Source organism: Sus scrofa, chromosome 11 (genome assembly GCF_054392235.1).
Source record: "Sus scrofa isolate SSC_HxYL_T2T_F1_AM1 chromosome 11, Sscrofa_HxYL_maternal_Yorkshire_Landrace_v2.0, whole genome shotgun sequence".
In the NCBI taxonomy this organism is placed as follows: Eukaryota; Metazoa; Chordata; class Mammalia; order Artiodactyla; family Suidae; genus Sus; species Sus scrofa.
In genome coordinates this window covers 21123529-21144156 of record NC_139393.1, presented here as the reverse complement: position 1 = coordinate 21144156, position 20628 = coordinate 21123529, and the positions used below count along the sequence as shown (strand labels likewise).

General features: G+C 45.6%; 1 protein-coding gene and 1 long non-coding RNA gene across 7 annotated transcripts in view; both read left to right on the top strand.

Moving 5' to 3' along the window:
• LRCH1 (leucine rich repeats and calponin homology domain containing 1) overlaps positions 1-6828 on the top strand; it is a 217471-nt gene extending 210643 nt beyond the window's left edge. For all 4 annotated transcript variants that reach the window (XM_084981787.1, XM_084981785.1, XM_013980522.3 and 1 more), the window contains one exon: positions 4006-6828. In XM_084981787.1, the coding sequence (XP_084837913.1) occupies positions 4006-4116 (111 nt within the window). In that variant the 3' untranslated portion in view covers positions 4117-6828. The remainder of the gene's footprint in view (positions 1-4005) is intronic.
• An 8569-nt stretch (positions 6829-15397) lies between these two features.
• LOC146398576 (uncharacterized) overlaps positions 15398-20628 on the top strand; it is a 61311-nt gene continuing 56080 nt past the window's right edge. For 2 of the 3 annotated variants that reach the window (XR_014819489.1, XR_014819488.1), the window contains exon 1: positions 15402-15535. This is a non-coding gene — a long non-coding RNA (uncharacterized LOC146398576). Of the gene's footprint in view, positions 15536-20628 lie in introns of all 3 variants that reach the window. The other variant, XR_014819490.1, reaches the window with a different exon arrangement.

The window sequence follows — 20628 nt, the reverse complement described above, 5'->3', positions numbered from 1 at the left end:
TCTTAGGAAGTTGGAATGAAAAGAGAAAGCCAGGAAGGATGCAAGGGGTACCTTTTTTTTTTTTTTTTTGGTCTCTTCTAGGGCCACACTTGTGGCACGTGGAGGTTCCCAGGCTAGGGATCGAATCAGAGCTGCAGCCACCGGCCTACAGCCACAGCAATGCGGGATCCGAGCCGCATCTGCGACCTACACCACAGCTCACGGCAGCGCTGGATTCCTAACCCACTGAGCGAGGTCAGAGATCGAACCTGCAACCTCATGGTTCCTAGTCGGATTCGTTAACCCCTGAGCCACAACGGGAATTCCAAGGGGTAGCTTTTTATGTCTTCTCTTTACTCATCGCCAGCTGTAAGGGTGGGAGGGAGGATCTTGAACTCTGCACCTGGTTTAGAAGCGAGGAGACCAGGAAGCCGAGAAAGTGCCTGGGAGTGAGGATGTCCTTTAGCTAACATGCTGTGTGACATCTCCAGGGTCCTGTTAGCAGGAGACTGAGGTCTCCGTGTCTTCCCATCCTTGTTTCTCTGGAGCCTCCAGACCTTCCCAACCATGAACCCTGGCCTGAAAACGCAACACTGCTAACCAGTGGAGCCACCACTCAGTGGGACTGGAGCAGTTGTCGTAGAGACAGGTCACAGCTCAAGCTGGGCCCTGGAGAGCCCTCTCAAAGGCACGTGGCACACAGAGATTTAGGCTCTGCACATATTCTAGAATTCAGGAACACTTGGGACTAAATACAGGTGAACACTGAGGTCAAGAAGCAGAAGATCTTGTTCCAAATGCCCTGGGCAAATCCCCTGTTTTTATTTTGTAGTCTATTTATTTATTTATTTTTTAGGGCCGCACCTGAAGCATATGGAGGTTCCCAGGCTAAGGGTCGCATTGGAGCTGTAGCTGCCAGCCTACACCACAGCCACAGCAATGCCGGATCCTTAATCCACCAAGCGAGGCCTGGGCGCGAACCTGAATCCTCATAGATACTAGTTGGGTTCTTAACCTGCAGAGCCACGATGGGAACTCCCAAATCCCTTGTTTTTAAATTTCCGTTGATAGTCTTTGCCTGGTGCTCTCTTGATCTCTTTTTCTCACGGATTTGTTGAGCTTATGTGTCAACATAAAACCCTTTGTAATTTGACGCAAAGAATTGTTTACAGTTTGATATTTATCTTTTAATTAATTTGGGGTTTTTTGGATACACAGAAGCTTTACGCTTTCTGATGATCATCTTTTTTTTTTTTAATTTTTTCCTCTGTGATTTTTTATATCCCTCTTCTAGCTTAGAAAATCCCTCCCCATCCATTTATCAGAGAGAATATTAAATATTTATCTATATTTTATTGAGAAGAGTATTTGGGGTTTTTAACATTGAATTCTTCAACTCATCTTAAATTGATTTTAGCATATAGTATAAAATGAAGATTTGTGGGGTTTTTTTCCCCCAAGTAATCCTTGCACCAGGAGCTTAGCCATAATTACTAGCCATTTATAATTCCCTGCTTGGGTGCTCCGGGAGCAGGGGAGCCATAAGAATGAGGAAACCTGCTCTGCCCCCGTGGGACCCGCCTTAGCAGTGAAATGAGATTCAGTGATCCCACAAACCCGTGGTACACAGAAGGTGTCAGGAAAGGGTACAGCAGCATAAACTTGCATCCCCGTCCCATACACCGTTTATGACAAGAGAATCCTATTTGATACCCAGCAGCCACTTGAAATAATGGTTACAATTGCGTTTTAAAGAATCAACTGGCGTTCCCGTCATGGCTCAGTGGTTAATGAATCCAGCTAGGACCCATGAAGTTGTGGGTTCGATCCTTGGTCTTGCTCAGTGGGTTAAGGATCCGGCGTTGCTATGAGCTGTGGTATAGGTCACAGATGTGGCCCAGATCTGGCGTTGCTGTGGCTCTGGTGTAGGCCGGCGGCTACAGCTCTGATTCGACCCCTACCGTGGGAATCTCCATATGCCGCGGGTGCAGCCCTAAAAAGCAAAACCAAAAGAATCAAGCGTTTTATGTTGACAAGTGGCCATTTCTTAAGGCCCGGCGTCAGAGTGGGAAATACTCTGAATTTGCCACTGGTTAGGGAAGTGGGAGGGATGGGGGCTGGGAAGACGGTGAGCGTGGGGGACCCACTGGCATTTCCGAGGTTGTGGAACAGATTCTTGGAGATGCCATCATGTGTCCTTTGAAGATCTTTTAAAGAGCAGAATGCCCATCTCGGTGGCAGTTTATGGAGAGTCCTGCATTGAGGCAGCAGAAAGATCTGGTTCCTCAAGCAAGAGTCACATGAAAGGAAACAGTTCTGTCCAGAGACTGATTGGCTTCATGGCAAACACTGTGTCCACCGCCTGGAGCTTGAGGCAGATTCCACTTCCAAACTCCTTAAAAACAGCGATCAGAGTTCCTGCTGTGGCTCAGCAGTAACGAACCTAACTAGTATTCATGAGGATGTGCATTCAATCCCTGGCCGGCTCAGTGAGTAAGGACCTGGGTTGCCATGAACTGTGGGGTAGGTCACAGATGTGGCTCAAATCCTGTGTGGCCGTGGCTGTGGTGTAGGCCGGCAGCTACAGCTCCGATTGGACCCCTAGCCTGGGAACCGCCATATGCTGTGGGTGCGGCCCAAAAAAACAAAAAACAAACCAAAAAACCCAAAAAAACTACTCAAACAAACAAACAAAACAGCGATCACTGAACTGTGGAGAACATACCATCTTGGGGTAGATGGGAGTGAGAGTTTGCTGTGGAGTCGTTTGCCAGCCAAGGAGACACGCTCTGCAAAGAGATTTCCTTGTACGGTATCAGGCCAGGGTCAAATGACAGAAGTGTGAAGTTATTTTGTCTCTGCTCTTTTGTAAACTGTTTGGTTGAATACGCAGGGTGCCACACAGAGGGAGTGATTCGACTTGATTACCTCCTTTGAGTCGTATGGCTGGCCATCTTCCAAGAGCAAAAATACAACATAAGAAAGTAGCAGGACATTTGTGTCTTTGACAGTTTTATAAAAGCATCTTAAAAGAGAGGCTCTTAAAAGTTCTGGCTAAAATGACTTATTTACAAGGCTGTTCCTGAACTGTGAAGAAAGCATGCCTCCATTCCAGAGATCACGAGAAATCAAATGAACTAAGCCAAGATTTACGGTCAGTAGGATGCTGTGTGGTCTGTCTAAACGAGCATTCAGACTCCTTTAAATTGGGTGAGAAGTTCCCCTCGTGGAGCAGTGGTTAACGAATTTGACTAGGAACCATGAGGTTGCAGGTTCGATCCGTGGCCTTGCTCAGTGGCTTAAAGATCCGGCGTTGCCATGAGCTGTGTTGTAGGTCGCAGACGCGGCTCGGATCCCGGGTTGCTGTGGCTCTGGCACAGGCCGGTGGCTACAGCTCTGATTCAACCGCTAGCCTGGGAACCTCCATGTGCCGCTGGAGCGGCCCTAGAAAAGGCAAAAAGACAAATAAATAAATAAATAAATAAATAAATAAAATGGGTGAGAGGCTGTGTACAATCTTGCTTTATGAGAATATAAGCTAATGTGTTCTTGATGTGTGGTTTCCAACTGACTGTATGGAGCTCAGTTGTTCAGTGTCATGTTTTCTGAAGTGTCTAGATCTTTGTAGATTTCAGGATGATTAGAAGCCTTCCTAGAACAACCCTCCCTTGTGGAACAGTCCTTGTTTTCTCGGTGACCCCAGAAAAGGTCATTGCAGTGGGTTGAAAGCAGGAGAGGGAGCACAGACGGAGGGGATCAGACAGACCTGCCACAGAGCTCCGCTGAGCTCCCGTCAGTGTCTCAAGATTTTGTGATTAGATTCCAGTCATCTGAAAACCAGTGCCACTGTACGGTGGAGAACTGGCAGAACACCGTAAACCAACAATGATGGCAAAAGTAAAAGTCATGAAAAATAAATAAATGGACAGAACACTGTAAACCTGCGATAATGGAAAAAATAAAAATCATTCATCATAAATACATAAATTAATAAAATAAAAGCCAATGCTTTCTTCTTCTTTTTAGGAAAAACTGTGTCTGCCCCATCACATCCTTGAAGAGAAAGGCCTGGTCAAAGTGGGCATTACGGTTCAAGCATTGCTAGACCTAGCTGTCACCAAGGCTCTTTTCACATGAGACCAGCGGCTGTCCTTTGCGTCAGCTCAGATGCTTCTCCGATCAGGGACCCTGGACTCCGCTCTCGGCACCCGTCCCCTCCGCCCTCCCACGTCCTGCTTGTCGGTTCCCTGACTCTGAACTGAAGGGAGGGCTTAAGAGGAGACCCCGGCCCCCTTTCCTCCCCGACCTCCGAGGTCCAGACGTGGACAGGTATTTACCTAAAACCTGGGAGGGGGGCTGGTTGTGAAGACGCGCGCAGCACGCCGACGCCTCTGCAGCCTCCTTCCTCTTCCGCGCTCACCCACTGCCATCACCCAAACACCAAGCACAACCGTCCCGCCGCCAGGTGCATTTGTTTTCTTGAAACCAAACGCGTTGCCTAGTTCGTGGGGTGGGGGGAGGGGCGGGGGGAACTCCATCAGGTTTGTCGCCACCAAATTTTTCAAGAAGTTTCTTGAGACCATTGCCTTTAAAAAACAACAACAAAAAACACACAACTATTTTCGACATAAAAAATATTTATATAAATATTATTTATTAGTGAGTTGTTATTCATCCTTTGGATGCAAATTGTAAATTAGGAAACTATTTTATTACTGCTTTTTTGTGGTTAAACACTTTATTTTAATATTATAAATATTGAGTTATTTTCTATCCTCTTTGGTGTGCACATAGATCTAGGTTTCCATTGTCATGTTCTTTGCTGTCTATGACTCAAAAAAAAAAAAAAGAAGCAAAAAACAGGCACTTCTGTGACGAGAACTGTTTTCTGGGGAGGCATTATTTACACTTTGGTTTATGCAACATTGGTCTTATTTATATTTCTGCATTCCATCCAGCTTCCTACATTCCAGCAGCCCTTTTGTCCCCCTGATAGAATGAACTGACTGAAATCAAGAGAGCACCCCAAAGTTATGTGTAAATAGCTGTGATGGGAAAAAAAAAAAAAAGACATATTAAACTTGAAGATCAAATGTGAACAATCACCTTTTGGGGTTCATCCTTATTTTGCTATGCACAGAACCTTCACATTTTAACACACAGACGTAGCAAGTATCGGCAGCATGTGTCTTGTATCATTTTGCACTGTGACTTGGGTAATGAAAAGTCTAGCACCAAAGGTAGATACTAAGGAAGAGGCAGGGAAAGTGGAGATGAGAAAAAGATTACCGTTTAACCAAAAAGGTTTCTCGAGGACAGTTTTGGCTGAGCGTGATCAGGAATTATCTTGGCACACAGGACCTGGGTCAGGAAACCAGTACTTCTCCCATTGCCCATTCAAAAGAGGAAATGAGGCGTTCCTGTTGCCCAGCAGGTTAAGAACCTGACCTAGTGTCCGTGAGGATGCGGGTTTGATCCCTGGCCTTGCTCAGTGGGTTAAGGATCTTGCCATGTAGAACGCAGATGGAGCTCAGATCCAGCATTGCTGTGGTGTAGACGGGGGGCTGCAGCTCTGATTCCACCGCTAGCCTGGAAACGTCCATATGCCTTGAGTGTGGCCAGAAAAAGAAAAAAGAGTTTCGCACACTCACCATGTGATATAAGCACAATTTCTTTTTTAAAAAAAGAAAAAAATTCTGAGATGTAGACATGCTTACTTGATTGCAGCTTAGTTGATGGCTTTCAAAGAAGTCTGTAAAAAACACTGCAAGATTTGCAGTGTCTGGTATGAAAGCACAGAAGTGAGTCAGAAAATTGGTGGTGCAGATGCATGCGACCCCAAGGTGGGCTCAGGAGAGGGTTAAGTAAGTAGCATTCCTGAGGCTGAGTGGCCAGGAGAGAGCAAGAGCAAATGAAATAAGGACTGGAGAGGGAGTTCCCCTCATGGCTCAGCGGTGAACGAACCCGACTAGGATCCATGAGGATGCAGGTTCATTTCCTGACCTTGCTTAGTGGGTTAAGGATCCAGCGTTGCTGTGAGCTGTGGTGTAGGTCGCAGATGCAGCTGGGATCCTGCATTGCTGTGGCTGTGGTGTAGGCTGAAAGCTGCGGCTCCCATTCAACCCCTAGCCTGGAAACTTCCATATGCTGTAGGCACAGCCCTGGGGAAAAAAAAAAAAAAAAGACTAGAGAAAACCTAGCAGAGGAAAGGGATCCGTGTTGGTCTGAGAGAGTTACACACACAACCTATTTTAGACAGTTCCGTGAGCCTGCGGCCACCCTGCAGTTAAATTTCCCAGTAACTGCTCTTTCAAAGTCTAGTGATTGCTGATTGCATCTTTGCCTTTGTGAAAAGCCATTGTACATTTTAAGACAGGTCGTAAGACAACTATCCAAGTGAACACGGAAAAAAAGACAGGAGGACAGGATGGATTGAACACAGGCTTAGGGCAGCCAACGCCAAGGCTGCCCTCCAGCCGCCAGAGGGAGGGGTTCCTGAAAACAGTGGTTTGGGTTGGCAGCTAGCAAGTTACTCCTATCAGATGTACTGTGCACTTTAACCTAACTTAAACTATATTTTAAGATTTTCCTGTACTGCACAAATACCTGTTTTCTCAAATAGAAGAATGATGTAAAGAAGAAAGACGTGTGAACAAGGAGGGTCTTGGATGTGAACAGCAAAGGTGATGACAGCAGTAGGAGTTCAGATGACTGCACCTTGATGGGCATGGAGAATGCAGGGTCCTGAAAGATTTTTTTTTTAACCTGTGTATATAGCAACATGAAGCTCTGTAATCCTTGTTTTCAGAGATTTTTTTTTCAAAATTAAAGTATTTCTTTTGATATGAATTTCCAGTATTTTCTTGCGGTTGACTGTATCACAAATGGCCTCAATATTTCATAAAATGGCTTTTTTTTCCCTTCAAAATGCAGTTCTCGTATGGTTAAGACGTCTTCAAGATCCTCGTATATTGTTTCTCTGTGCAGTAAGATGTGCGTGGCCGGCTGTCTGCATCCTCGGTGGACAGAATGTGCCCAGTGCGAATAGCCTTCCTTTTATGATATACCAGCCACTAAAACTTCAAATGTGTACAAACCATCTTCCAGTTGACCTACCCGTGAGACCCCAAGGTTGATTATGGTCACAGAAGAAATTGTGCATAGAGTTTCACCGACAAAACAGATGGTAGCAATCATATATATATATAGATGTATATGTGTATCATATATAGATGTGTGTATGTGTGAAATATACATATATTTTATATCTATATAGAAATAGGAAAAAATTTTTTTTCAAACTAAAATTTTTCTTGGACCCCCAGGACATACAGCAGTTAAAAGCAGAGTTGTGGGAGTTCCCGTCGTGGTGCAGCAGAAACGAATCCAACTAGGAACTATGAGGTTGTGGGTTCGATCCTTGGCTTTGCTCAGTGGGTTAAGAATCCAGCATTGCCGTGAGCTGTGGTGTAGATTGCAGATGCGGCTTGGATCCCATGTTGGCTGTGGCTGTGGTGTGGGCTGGCAGCTCTAACGCGGATTCAACCCCTAGCCTGGGGACCTCCATATGTCACAGGTGCAGCCCTAAAAAGCCAAAAAGAAATTAAAAAAAAAAAAAAGGCAGAGTTGCTATGTTGGGGGGGCGGAAATGGGCTAGAGTCAAGGTGGGCATCAGGTCCCTCCCCCTGCCCCTTGGGTGGTAGCTCCTGAAGCATCTTCAAGGAAGCCTGCAGGGTCTCCAATGCCTGTTGTGAAACCACGTGGTCTGGTCCTCTCTCTGAGGAATCTGAGCCTCAGAGAGTGAAGTGGCGGGTGGTCCTGATTCCCCCGTGCATGAATCCGGGCCGGTGTTCTCATTTCCCCCACACATCCAGCCCACCTCTGGGAGAAGAGCAGCTGCCTTGAGGAATTCAAGGGAAAATTGTGACGGACGATTTCTGTCTTCTCATCCCAACCGACACACAACACACACGACCCGAAACCCACAGCCTGGGCAGGAACGGCAGGGACCAGTGTCAGAGCCTCCACGGTGAAGGGCCACGTCTGCCAAGTCAGAAGGAGCTTCGCTGGCCCGTGATGTTCTGACTGGAGGTGCTGCTCCTGTGCCCACTCCCACAGCTTAGCCGTCTTGCTCTCCTTCTCCTTATGAAGAAGACACTTGGCATCGTAAGTTGGCTGACCCACTGGAATGCGTGAAGGACAAGGGGAGGGATGGCAGCAGGGGTCTGGGGGAGGTGGAGGGGGGGAGCCTGGCAGGGGCATGTTTGAGTTGGGGTTACCCAAGCAGCTCAGCCACACAGCATCGGCCACAGTGGGGATTGTCTCAGAGCCTGGATTCTAGCCAATAGCTGCATCTGGGGGTCTTCCTAGTTCTTCCTGGGGGAGCCTGAGAGATTGGGGTAGTAACGACTCCAGTGGGACTGGTTAGCTAATCTTCCCTCTTTCACCAGAGGTCAGCTAGCACAGATCAGATCCAGTCGCGTCTGGTCCAGGGGATGTATGAACTCAGCGATCATCCGAGCTGGTACTTCCTGAGGGTGGGTATGTGTATAAGGCAGGATTCCACCCGAAAGAATTCCCTTACTGGAGTTCCCAGATCTAACATTGCTGTGGCTGTTTGACCCCCCCCCCCCCAGCCTGGGAACCTCCATATGCCGTGGGTTAAGAATCTGACTGCAGCAGCTCAGGTCACTACAGAGATGTGGGTTTCATCCCCAGCCCAGCCCCGTGGGTTAAAGGATCCAGCATTGGCACAGCTATGGCTTAGATTCAGTCCCTGGCCTGGAAACGCCCACATGCCTCGGAGGTGGCCTTTAAAAAAAAGAAAGCCAACAAAGCCATGTTAATGTCATACAAAAAAATGACCAGTGAGATAGGATAAAGTTTGGCCGCAAACAACAGAAAACTCCAGTAACAGTGACCAAAATAGAAATTTATCTTTCTTAACATGTGAAAGAAAAAGTCCCAGACCAGGGGTGAGCTGCCAGGGCTGAGATGCTCCCCTGGTCAGCAGGTATCCCCTAGTCAGCAGGTGTCCTGGCTTCTCAATTCTGCCCTTTTTTTGGGGGGGGGGTCTTTTTAGGGCCGCACCCGCAGCGTGTTCCCAGGCTAGGGGTCTCATCGGAATTATAGCCACCAGCCTACACCACAACCACAGCAACACCTGATCTGAGCCACAGTGCCATGAAGTGTTCAGCATTTCATGAACACTTCATTCATTCTGGTGTGTCTGCGACCCACACCACAGCTCACAGCAATGCCGGATCTTCAACCCACTGAGCAAGGCCAGGGATCGAACCCACAACCTCATGGTTCCTAGTCGGATTTGTTTCCACTGGGCCACGACGGAAACGCCTTAGTTCTGCCTTTTAATGGATGATCGATCCACTTGGGAAAGGCACTTGAGACTCATCTAAATAGATAAGCAGAACCTTCCAGCAACGGCACGGGACATCTGTATCTATACACACCCAGGGCTAAGACAGCCGTATCCAATCTAAAGATCTTTGAAGAACTACACGTGTTAATGGGCAGAGGACAGTATCCTGCCTGGCAGGTCTGGAGCTGAGGATCCTTGCGCTGAGCACGGTGTCACTGAGAAGGCAGGGCAAACGTCCCCAAGAAGAGGGCAGAGAGGGATTCTCTGACTCAGAGAAGTGTTGAGACCAAGGGGATGGGAGATAGTTACCTGTATGAAATCCGTCTTAGCACTAGTCCCTGTGCTTTTCAAATGCTGGACTTGAAGGTTGATGGGTACAGAAATACTCACGAAGAAAAATCTCCAAGGATTTAGAGAGGATGGCAGGGAAGGCTTGGCATTTCTGCAGGATCAGGTGGGGTTGGTGGGGATGGGGCAGGGAGGAGAAGCAGGTGGGGGTAGGCTGCCTCCTTTCCTCTATGCTTAGACCTGCCAAAGCAAATAAAATTTGGTACTTGACCAATAAATACTCCCTAACAATGATTACTTTTCTGTGAGTCAGAAAGAGAAAGACAAACACCTTATGATATCACTTCTATCTGGAATCTAATATGTGGCACAAATGAACCTTTCCACAGAAAAGAAACTCATGGGCTTGGAGAACCCACTTGTGGTTGCCAAGGGGGGAGGAGGAGGGAGTGGGATGGCCTGGGGATTGGGGGTTAATAGATGCAAACGATTGCCTTTGGAATGGATAAGCAATGAGATCCTGCTGCATAGCACAGAGAACTGTATCTAGTCACTTATGATGGAACATGAGGGAGGATAAGGTGAGAAAAAGAATGTATATATGTGTGTGACTGGGTCATCTTGCTCTACAGTAGAAATGGACAGAACACTGAATCAACTACAATGGGAAAAAATAAAAATCATTAAAAGTCAACAGCTGTACTTCTCCCACCTTAAAAAACACATTACTTTGAGAAGTAGAAGAAAGTATCTGATCTCTTGGAATTCGATCCCCACATAAATACGTACTCTTGTCACAAAAGCTGGGGGCTGGTGATGGGGTGAAGACGCATCTGTTTGAGGAAGACTCCACACGAGACGTGCCGGCGAGTTAAGTGGACACCTCGTCCCACATTTTTATTGTTTTGCTTGGTACCGCGCTGCTTGGAAATGAGGGCTGACTCCGTACCCTTTGGCTCTTTTCCTGCTTCCTGCTTCGGTTCTTCACATCGTTCTCTCAAATCTTCAATCTGCTCTCAGCATGTCCCTTCCCTTTCAGGGGACATGGAGGCCATCAAGCTCTGAAATGTCAAATCCTGTCCTGTCTTGGAGGAAAAAAACGACCCCTTGACCTTCCACGGGGAAACACTCACGCCACGTCTGGGAGGGGTTTGGCGTGATTGGTCTCTGTCTCTGTTCCTTCCTCTCTCCCTTCATCTTCAACCTGTCCTCTCCTTCTGCTGTGATTCAGCCACAAGCTCAAGACTTACCAGCCTTTGGGACGCCCTGCGTTTGACTTTTCTCCCCTCAAAAAAGCATCTAGTCTCTTGCCTTCCCAGATCCTTGGCGGATGTTCTTTGAAGAGTGTCCTATGAACCATTGCGTCTGGAGTGGATAAGCAATGCGATCCTGCTGTCTAGCACGGGGAACTGTATCCAGTCACTTGTGATGGAACATGAGGGAGGATAATGTGAGAAAAAGAATGTGTACATATGGGTGTGAAAAAAAAAAAAAGACGAGTATTCTATGAACAATGCTGGTGCGAAAGCCCCAAGAGTACAGGGGTCTTTGTTTTGTTTACTGCTGTATCTTCAAGGCTTAGACAGTGCCTGACATATAATAGGTGCTTGATGAATGTTGAGTAAAAGAACAGAAAAGAACGGATTGCTCCACTTCCATTCATTCCCGCCTCGGCCCTCCCCTCTCCGTTGGGAGCACTCATCGTTACATACTGGGTCCCGGCGCTGTTGCCAGATCCAGTGGCCTCTTTTCAGTCCTCGTTTCTAGTTGAGCCTCCTGTAGCTTTGAGGTGGTTGAGTCCTTGCTACTTGAAACCTACGAGTTCTCTCTCCGTGCTATTTTTACCCTCTTCGAGTGCGCCTTTATCATTTTCTTCGTAGTGCCCTCCTATTTTTTTCTTCTAAGGAGGAGTGAGGGTTTGGGGCTCTTCTATCCATGCCGAAGCTCCCTGGCGGTGGCCCGCAGCAGCGGTGATGTGCAGATCTGCATACCTCCGCAATTCTAGGTCCTGCTTCCCCTCCGAGATCCAGAATGTGTCTCTGGGTATCTTCACTGGGATGCCCTTGTGAAGGTCATCCACATGGAGCTTCTGCAAGCTTGAGGTGTTTGTGGGTGGTTTGGTTTTTTTAGGATTGCACCTGCAGCATGTGGAGGTTCCCAGGCTAGGGGTCAAATTGGAGCTACAGCCATCGGCCTACACCACAGCCACAGCAACTCGGGATCTGAGCTGCGTCTATGACCTGCACCACAGCTTATGGTAACGCCAGATCCTTAACCCACGGAGCAAGGCCAGGGATCAACCTGCATCCTGATGGATACTAGTCAGATTCGTTTCTGCTGCACCACAACGGGAACTCCCAAACTTAAGGTATTTGAAATTGAACTCCCTCTCTACCTTCTCCAACCCTTTCTTCTTCTCATGTTTTTCCTGATGCCGTGGTTTCAGCTCCCCAGCCTCCCAGGCTAGACACTGGAGGGTCATCACTGATGTGTCCCTTTCAATTGGTCACTAAACCGTGTAGAACCTTCTTCAGGAACATCCTTCGGCCCTGGCATCTCCTCTTCATGCTTACCACCTTAGTGACAACCCCCATCTTCTCTCCCTGAGGTGAGTGGCCAGTGGTCCCTCTGGTGTCCCAGATGCCCTCATCTTACCATCATCCCCTGCAGTCCCGCAATGATACGAGTCGAGCACAAGCCTTATCGTGTCTCTTCCCTGCTGGAAACCTCAGTAATTCCTTCAGTACCTCATTAATACTGAGTACTATGACCTCAGTACTAAGTATTGCTTCAGTGCCTCACTGATACTTGTTGAACAGATTTCAGTGTGAAGTGTTACCTCAGTACTAAGTATTACGTCAGCACCCCACTGATACTTGTTGAACAGATTTCAGTGTGAAGTGTTACCTCAGTACTAAGTGTTACTTCAGCGCCTCACTGATACTTGTTGAACAGATTTCAGTGTGAAGTGTTACCTCAGTACTAAGTATTACTTCAGCACCCCACTGATACTTGTTGAACAGATTTCAGTGTGAAGTGTTACCTCAGTACTAAGTATTACGTCAGCACCCCACTGATACCTGTTGAACAGATTTCAGTGTGAAGTGTTACCTCAGTACTAAGTATTACTTCAGCACCCCACTGATACTTGTTGAACAGATTTCAGTGTGAAGTGTTACCTCAGTACTAAGTATTGCTGCAGTGCCTCACTGATACCTGTTTAACAGATTTCAGTGTGAAGTGTTACCTCAGTACTAAGTATTGCTTCAGTGCCTCACTGATACCTGTTTAACAGATTTCAGTGTGAAGTGTTACCTCAGTACTAAGTATTACTTCAGCACCCCACTGATACTTGTTGAACAGATTTCAGTGTGAAGTGTTACCTCAGTACTAAGTATTACTTCAGCACCCCACTGATACCTGTTTAACAGATTTCAGTGCCATGCATGCCTTTCCAACCTGTTAACAATTTGCTGCTAATACTGTCTGGTGGCAGCCCCTGCAGTCTCCCCTCCCCTACACCCTGCCAGGGTCTCTGATGTCTCTGTTTCCAGGGCCGCACTTGCCGCTTAGAATTTGCTTTGCAAAGTGCTACCCAGGCTTGAAGACTTAGGGCTGAGGCCTTTCTTTGCAGTGAACTTTCCTCTCCCCCTTCAGATGACGTCTCCCTCCTTAGTATTCCCGAAGAAAGAATCTATCCCGCTGTAGTTGAATGTTTCCCAATAAACTTCTTTTATCAAGTTCGTATTTAACAAATAATATTTTTTTGGGGGAAAAGGGCATAGTAAGACCCACAATAATTTATCTGTTCCCTTATAGAAGTCTTAATAATCAGAATAGTCACAGGTATGAGGGATGAAGAAAACGAAATACAACAGCTGATGCTTATTGAGTGTTAGGACCTGAGTGGCCCTGTTCAAAGTTTCATTGTGAAGTTTCATTGCAAACCTGTGAGGTGACACCTGCAACAACCCTCAGCCAGATCAGAACAACTGAATAAGGCTGGACTATTAGCAGGATTATCTTAGAATTTGTATTTTAAAGACAAAATGATCATTCCAACAGCTGGAATAGGCTCTCAACACAACGCAGCAGCAAGATATGGGCTTTGAAGGCAGAAAGTGTAGGTCTTCTTTGTGTGTAAGAAAATGCTATTTGCTATTCAGTCTAGAAAACTTTATGTGTTATGTGGTCAACTGTGCTTCTTCTAATCAAAACACTGGGTGGCAGTATTTTTGCTGAAATGATTTTAGAAGAAACCCCAAAGGAGTAGGCGTTGGTCTTCTGAGAAGAAAAACAATCCGAAGTTCCCGTTGTGGCACAGCAGAAATGAATCTGACTAGGAACCATGAGGTTGTGGGTTTGATCCCTGGCTTCGCTCAGTGGGTTAAGGAACTGGCATTGCCGTCAGCTGTGGTGTAGATTGCAGACGTGGCTCAGATCCGGCATTGCTATGGCTGTGGTGTAGACCAGTGGCTCAGCTCCGATTGGACCCCTAGCCTGGGAACATCCATATGCCACGAGGTGTGGCCCTAAAAAGCAAAAAACAAAACAACAACAACAAAAAGAAAAACAATCCTGTTTACTCAGCAATGACCAAAAAGGCAAGATGCCTTCAATCTACCACCTGAACATCTGTGCTCTATGTGACAACCCTGCATGCAGGGGTTAAACACATACACACAGAGTCAGATTTCAAAAAGCTTTCTGCAACAAATTGCAGAAAAAATTGCAAAAAAGAAAAGAAAAAGAAAAAGTTCCTTGCCTCACCCAGCTCCTATCTCCATGCCCCATTTTCAAATTCGTATTAAATTTGTCTAACAAACTCAATGAGATGAAAATGCGAATTTGACTGGCTGAGTATGTACCGTTACCATCCCAAAGAGAAAGGGTTAGAATTCTCTCTCTACCATCCCCAGAAAATGAGCTTCTCATTAAGCATCATCAATGGCAGAAGGCTGCCACCTGGTGCCAAAGATGGGCAGAAATTGGAAATGCCATGTTCTCGCATTGGAGTCCTGGCCTCAAGCCAAATACAGCAAGGATCTAGATTCTTTTATTATCTCTGAAGACCAAAATGACGTTTGCTCCTGGACTGTCCAGGGCTACTGAAGGATGGGAAGAAGTTTACAAACTATATTTTCCTGGAGGAAAATATTTTATTTCTACAGTTAAGGAGGCCAGGTGCCGGCAGAGTGCAAATTAATAGCACAGCAGATATTCTGTGTTGGTCCTCATAAATTCTTTGACACAAAAAATTGTGGTAAGAGACTTTTGATAGTTTCACACTTGCCGCATGCATCCACAACTTATGAACTATTTAATTTTTTTTTCAGTTTTTTTTTTTTTTTTGGCTGCACTTGTGGCATGTGGAAGTTCCTGGGCCAAGGATGGAACCCAAGACACAGCTGTGGCAACGCCAGATCCTCAACCCTCTGTCCCATGAGGGAACTTCCAACACATTAATTTTCTATGTGGTTGTGATAGGGAAGAATCTTTGTATTCAATTACAAGTTAATCACTAAGGGGATGCTGCCTATAAACTTATAAATTATACATAATGGCCCATCTCTGGGAACCCTGCCTCCCAGGTAATGAGTGTGAAGCTAAAACACCTTTGTTAGCTCGCAGGCACCATCCTGACCAGGCCCACCTGGGAAGGGCGGCGGGGGTGGAGGGAGGGAAATGAGCATATCCCTTCCGGAGGCTGACCGGAACCAGGAAATGTTTGACTTCCTGCCCGTTTAGTTTAAAAGAAGCCTGAATTCTAGCTCCGGCAAGATGGTTCTTCCACATCAGGGCTCTATTTTTCTCAGTTTGTTGTCGTTCTGGTTAAAGTCACTCTCTTGCCCCGGCAGCTCATCTCTTGATTTCTTGACCTGTCCTGAGGTGAGTAGTATGAAATTGGACTTGGAAGTGGTATTAACATATGTTTGTTTGTTTTGTCTTCTTTTTTTTTTTTTTTTAGGGCCCCGCCTGTGGCTTATGGAGGTTCCCAGACGAGGGGTCAAATCACAGCCATAGCAATGCAGGATCTGAGCTGCGTCTTAGAACTGCACCACAGCTCACGGCAACGCCAAATCCTTAACCCACTGAGCAAGGTCAGGGATCGAACCTGCATCTTCATGGATAGTAGTCAGCTTTGTTACCTCTGAGCCACAACGGGAAATCCCGGGTGTTTTCTGTATATTACAAAGTATGCAAAAAATACACACCTTTCCCCATTTTTTTAAGGTTTTATAGAATTACAGTTGATTTACAGGGTTGTGGTGATTTCTGCCGTGCAACAAACTAATTCAGTTGTACATAAAACACATCCATTATTTTTCAGATTCTTTCCCACATACATTATCACGGAATATTGGGTAGAGTTCCCTGTGCTGTACAGCAGGTCCCTGTTGGCCAATCATTCCATACTCCACAGTATATGTATGCCAGTCCCAGCCCAGAGTCCATCCCTCTCCCACCCTGTCCCCTTTGGTAACCATAAGTTTGTTTTCAAAGTCTGTGAGTCTGTTTCTGTTCTGCAAAGTTCATTTGTATCCTTTTTTAAGATGCCTCATGTAAGTGATATCGTATGTTTGTCTTTATCTGACTTAAGTTCACTTAATAGGATAAATCTCTAATTGTATCCATGTTGCTGCAAATGACATTATTTCATTCTTTTTATGGTTGAGTATTATTTCATTTATATATGTACCACATCTTCTTTATCCATTCCTCTGCTGATAGACATTTAGGTTGCTTCATGTCCTGGCTATTGTAAATAGTGTTGCAATGAACATTGGAGTGCACATATCTTTTCAAATTACGGTTTTCTCCAGGTAGATGTCCTGGAGTGGGATTGCTGGATCAGATGGTAGTTTTATTTTTAGTTTATTGAGGAACCTCCATAGTGTTTGTACCAATTTACATTGCCCCCAAAGAGAGTTCCCTTTTCTCCACACCCTCTCCAGCACTTATTGTTTGTAGATTTTTTTGATAATACCCACTCTGAACGGTGTTAAGGTGGTACCTCATAGTAATTTTGATTTGCATTCTTCTAATAATTAGCAATGCTGAGCATCTTTTCATGTGTTTTTGGCCATCTGTATGTCTTCTTTGGAGAAATGTCTATTTAAATATTCTGCCCATTTTTTGATTGGGTTGTTTGGTTTTTTGAAAAAGTGCACATTGTAACAGGAGGGGATTAAATAAAAATAAACACATGTAGAAGCTCTGTTACATTCCAGTGGGTGCTCTAAGGAAAACACGCCTCATTTTGGAGTCCACTGGCGCTAATGCACCTGGTCACTAACATCTGAATAGGATGAGTGTGATTTCATGGGAATCTGGTCTTGCTCTGCTCCATGGTCCTGGGAGTGGGTGAAAGGGCTCTTGTCCATGCCATTTGCAGATGAGAAATCAGGCTTAGAAGGATGAAATGACCTGTCCAAGGTATATTATGGAAGCAGAACACATCAGGTTTCCTTCTTCTAAAAGTCTTATTAAAGCAATTCTACTTTTTAAGAAAGTGTTTCTGAATCAGAACTTAAAGTCTCAGGACTGTAAAGAAAGTACGAAGCACAAAGATGTTGATGCCGATGGCTGTAAGCACAGTTTTCTCTTCCTGCCTTTCAACATTTATTAAACATTAAGGTTTAAAATTCATATTTTATAACCCAAAATATACACCAATAACTTGTTCATAAAAATGACACCATCTATCAAAAGTAAAGCCCCTTTGTCACCCAGTGTGTCTGTCGTGTGGCCAGATTCAAGACAGCCTTCAACAGCAGGAGATCTGCATTTTTTTTTCTGATGAGAATAAGCAAAAAAGTTGTTTGGCCGATTTAAAATATGTTTAAGAACGCTTTAATACAAAATTCATGTCTACTTGTCACAACTTAGTACACATTGTAAAAATATTTATTTTTTTTAATTTTAAATGATTTTTATTTTTTCCATTATGGTTGATAAAAATATTTTTTTAAATGTCAGCTTGGAATGTTTCCACTCCATGTTTTCAAGAAATCATTTTATCCCGACTCTCCACTTCATCACAAACCATCGCACATCACCGTCGTTTCCAAGTGATTTCTAAGTGAGATGCAACATGATTTGAGTTTATAAATGGCACGGCCACTGGAAACTTTGTCCCCCTAAGTAACCATCCTGGTAGAACATCAGGATTTTTTCCTTTTCATGCAGTAATATATTTATAATCCCCACGTCATGACTACCTAATACATTTTTAATGTAAACTTGACAGTAGTATAACATATATGAAAAAGTGTATAGGAGTTCCCATGGTGGCTCAGTGGTTAATGAACCCGACTAGTATCCATGAGGATACAGGTTCGATCCCTAGCCTTGCTCAGTGGGTTATGGATCTGGCGTTGCCGTGAACTGTGGTGTAGGTCAAAGACAAGGCTTGAATCCTGCATTGCCCATGGCTGTGGTGTAGGCTGGCGGTTACAGCTCTGATTTGACCCCTAGTCTGGGAACCTCTGTATGTCGCTGGTGCAGCCCTAAAAAAACAAGTGAATAAATCTTAACTATATGCCCTGATGAATTTTCAAAGTGAACACACTCAGATGAAGGGCATCACTAGTCTCCTAAAGGACCTCACATGCTGCCCTCTCATCACCTCTGTTTAAGGCCCCTCCCTTCCTCCTGCTCTAGGTAACCCCATTCTTACTTCTGATGTCACGGATAAGTCTCGCCTGGCTTGGATCCTTAAATGGCACAAAGTGACTTATAGCTTATAATTTCATGTCTGGATTCTTCCATTCAAGATTGTGTTTGAGGTGCCTTCCATGTTGCAGCATCTGGCTTGAGTGTGTTCATTTTCATGAATGAAGACTATTCCATATATGAAAACTTCAGTTCTATCCATTCTATTGGAGATGGACATTTGGGTTGTTTCCAGATTTGCAGCTACTCTGAGCAGTGCTGCTACGAACATTCTCATATAGGTTTGTGTACATGTTTCTGTTGGCTGCACCTTGGGTGGAATTGTCCAGAATGGCCAGAGGTTCCATCTCAGCAGACTCTGCCAGTTACACTCCCATTAGCAGGTCACCATACAGCCTGGCCCAAGCTTGGGATTTCTGCTGTCTCAACTTTAGCTGTTCAGGTAGGCATATTCAGGTAGTGGCATTTTGTTGTTTTTGTATTTCCCTGGTTTTAGGAAGTTAAGCATGTGTTCATGTATTTATTAGGCATAGGTATATCCTACTTTGTGAAGGACTCAATTGAATCTTATTGCCCATTTTTCTCTTGCCTTATCTTTAACAAAAATTCATTGATGGAGTTCTTAATATATTCTGTTTCCTGGAGGCTGATAATCTCCTGATCACTTAGCTGTTTTTCTGGGGTTTTTTCTTTCTCCCTTATCTGGGTTACAGTTCTCTGTCTTTTCATTTTTATAGGTTTTTGGTGTGACTTTTTTGCAGACAGTAGAGTTGTAGCCTCCTTACTTCTGGTGTCTGTCCCACTTGTGGCTGAAGTTGGTACGGGGGCTTGCTGTAGGCTTCCTGATGGGAGGGACTGGTGCCTGCCCCCTGGTCGGTGGGGCTGATTCCTATCCCTCTGGTGTGTGGGGCTTTGTCTCTGGGTGAGATTAGAGGCGGCTGTGTGCCTGGGGGTGGGGGTCTTTAGGCAGCCTGTTTATTGATGAGTGGGACTGTGATCCCACCTGGATTATTGTTTGGCCTGGGGCTTCTCAGGGCTGATGGGTGGGGCCAGATTTTCCCAAACTGGCCACCTCCAGAGAAACGCATGCTGATGAATATTCCCAAGAGCTTTGCCTCCAATGTCCTTCCTGCACAACAAGCCACAGTCACCCCCTGTTTTCCCAGGAGGTCCTCCAAGAACTGCAGTCAGGTCTGACTCAGATTCCTATGGAGCCTTTGCTCTGCCCTGGGACCCGTGCTCATGAAAGCCTGTGTGCGCCTTTCAAGAATGGGGTCTCTGTTTCCCCCAGTCCCGTGGAGCTCCTGCGCACAAGCCCCACTGGCCTTCAATGCCAGATGCTCCGGGGGTTCTTTCTCCCAGTGCCAGATCCCCAGTTGGGACTCAACTCTCACTCCTGTAGGTGAGTCTCTGTGAAAATAGTTACTTTCCAGTCTGTAGGGCTTCCCACCAGGAGGTATGGGGTTGCTTATAACTCGTAATCACTGCTCCTACCTCCTGATGTGGCCTGTCTTTGTCTTCTGGAGTAGGCTATCTTTTTGAAAGTTCCAATCTGTTTGGTTGAAGGTTGCTCAGCATTTGGTTGTCATTTTGTTGTTGTTAGGAGAGAAATTGAGCTCCAGTCCTTCTATTCTGCCATCTTAATCCCATCTTCTACTCAATTTAATGCAAGGAGTTCCCATCATGGGTCAGTGGTTAACGAACCTAATTAGGATCCATGAGGATTAGGGTTCGATCCCTGGCCTCGCTCAGTGGGTTAAGGATCTGGTGTTGCCATGAGCTGTGGTGTAGGTTGCAGACATGGCTCGTATCTCAATATATTCTGGTTATAAGTTCTTTTAGATACCCATACTGCAAGCACCTCACCCACTTCATGACTTGCCTTTACTAGTAATAGTGCCTTTACTGCATTGTGTTCTTTCCTTTTTTTTTTTTTTTTTTGTCGTTTTAGGGCTGCACTTGTGGCATATGGAGGTTCCCAGGCTAGGGGTCTAATCGGAGCTACAGCTGCTGGCCTACACCACAGCCACAGCAACGCCAGATCCAAGGTGTGTCTGTGACCTACACCATGGCTCATGGCAATGCCGGATCCTTAACCCACTGAGCAAGGCCAGGGATCAAACCCTAGTCCTCATGGATGCTAGTTGGGTTCATTAACCAGTAAGCCACAACGGGAACTTCCTGTGTTGTTTCTTAAAGGGATCTTAAAGAGGGTTTTACAACATTGTAGAGTGATTTACAGGGATTCAGGAAATCTGTCAATTCCTTTGCTTCTTTTTATACCTGAATCTATCAGGTGACTTTTA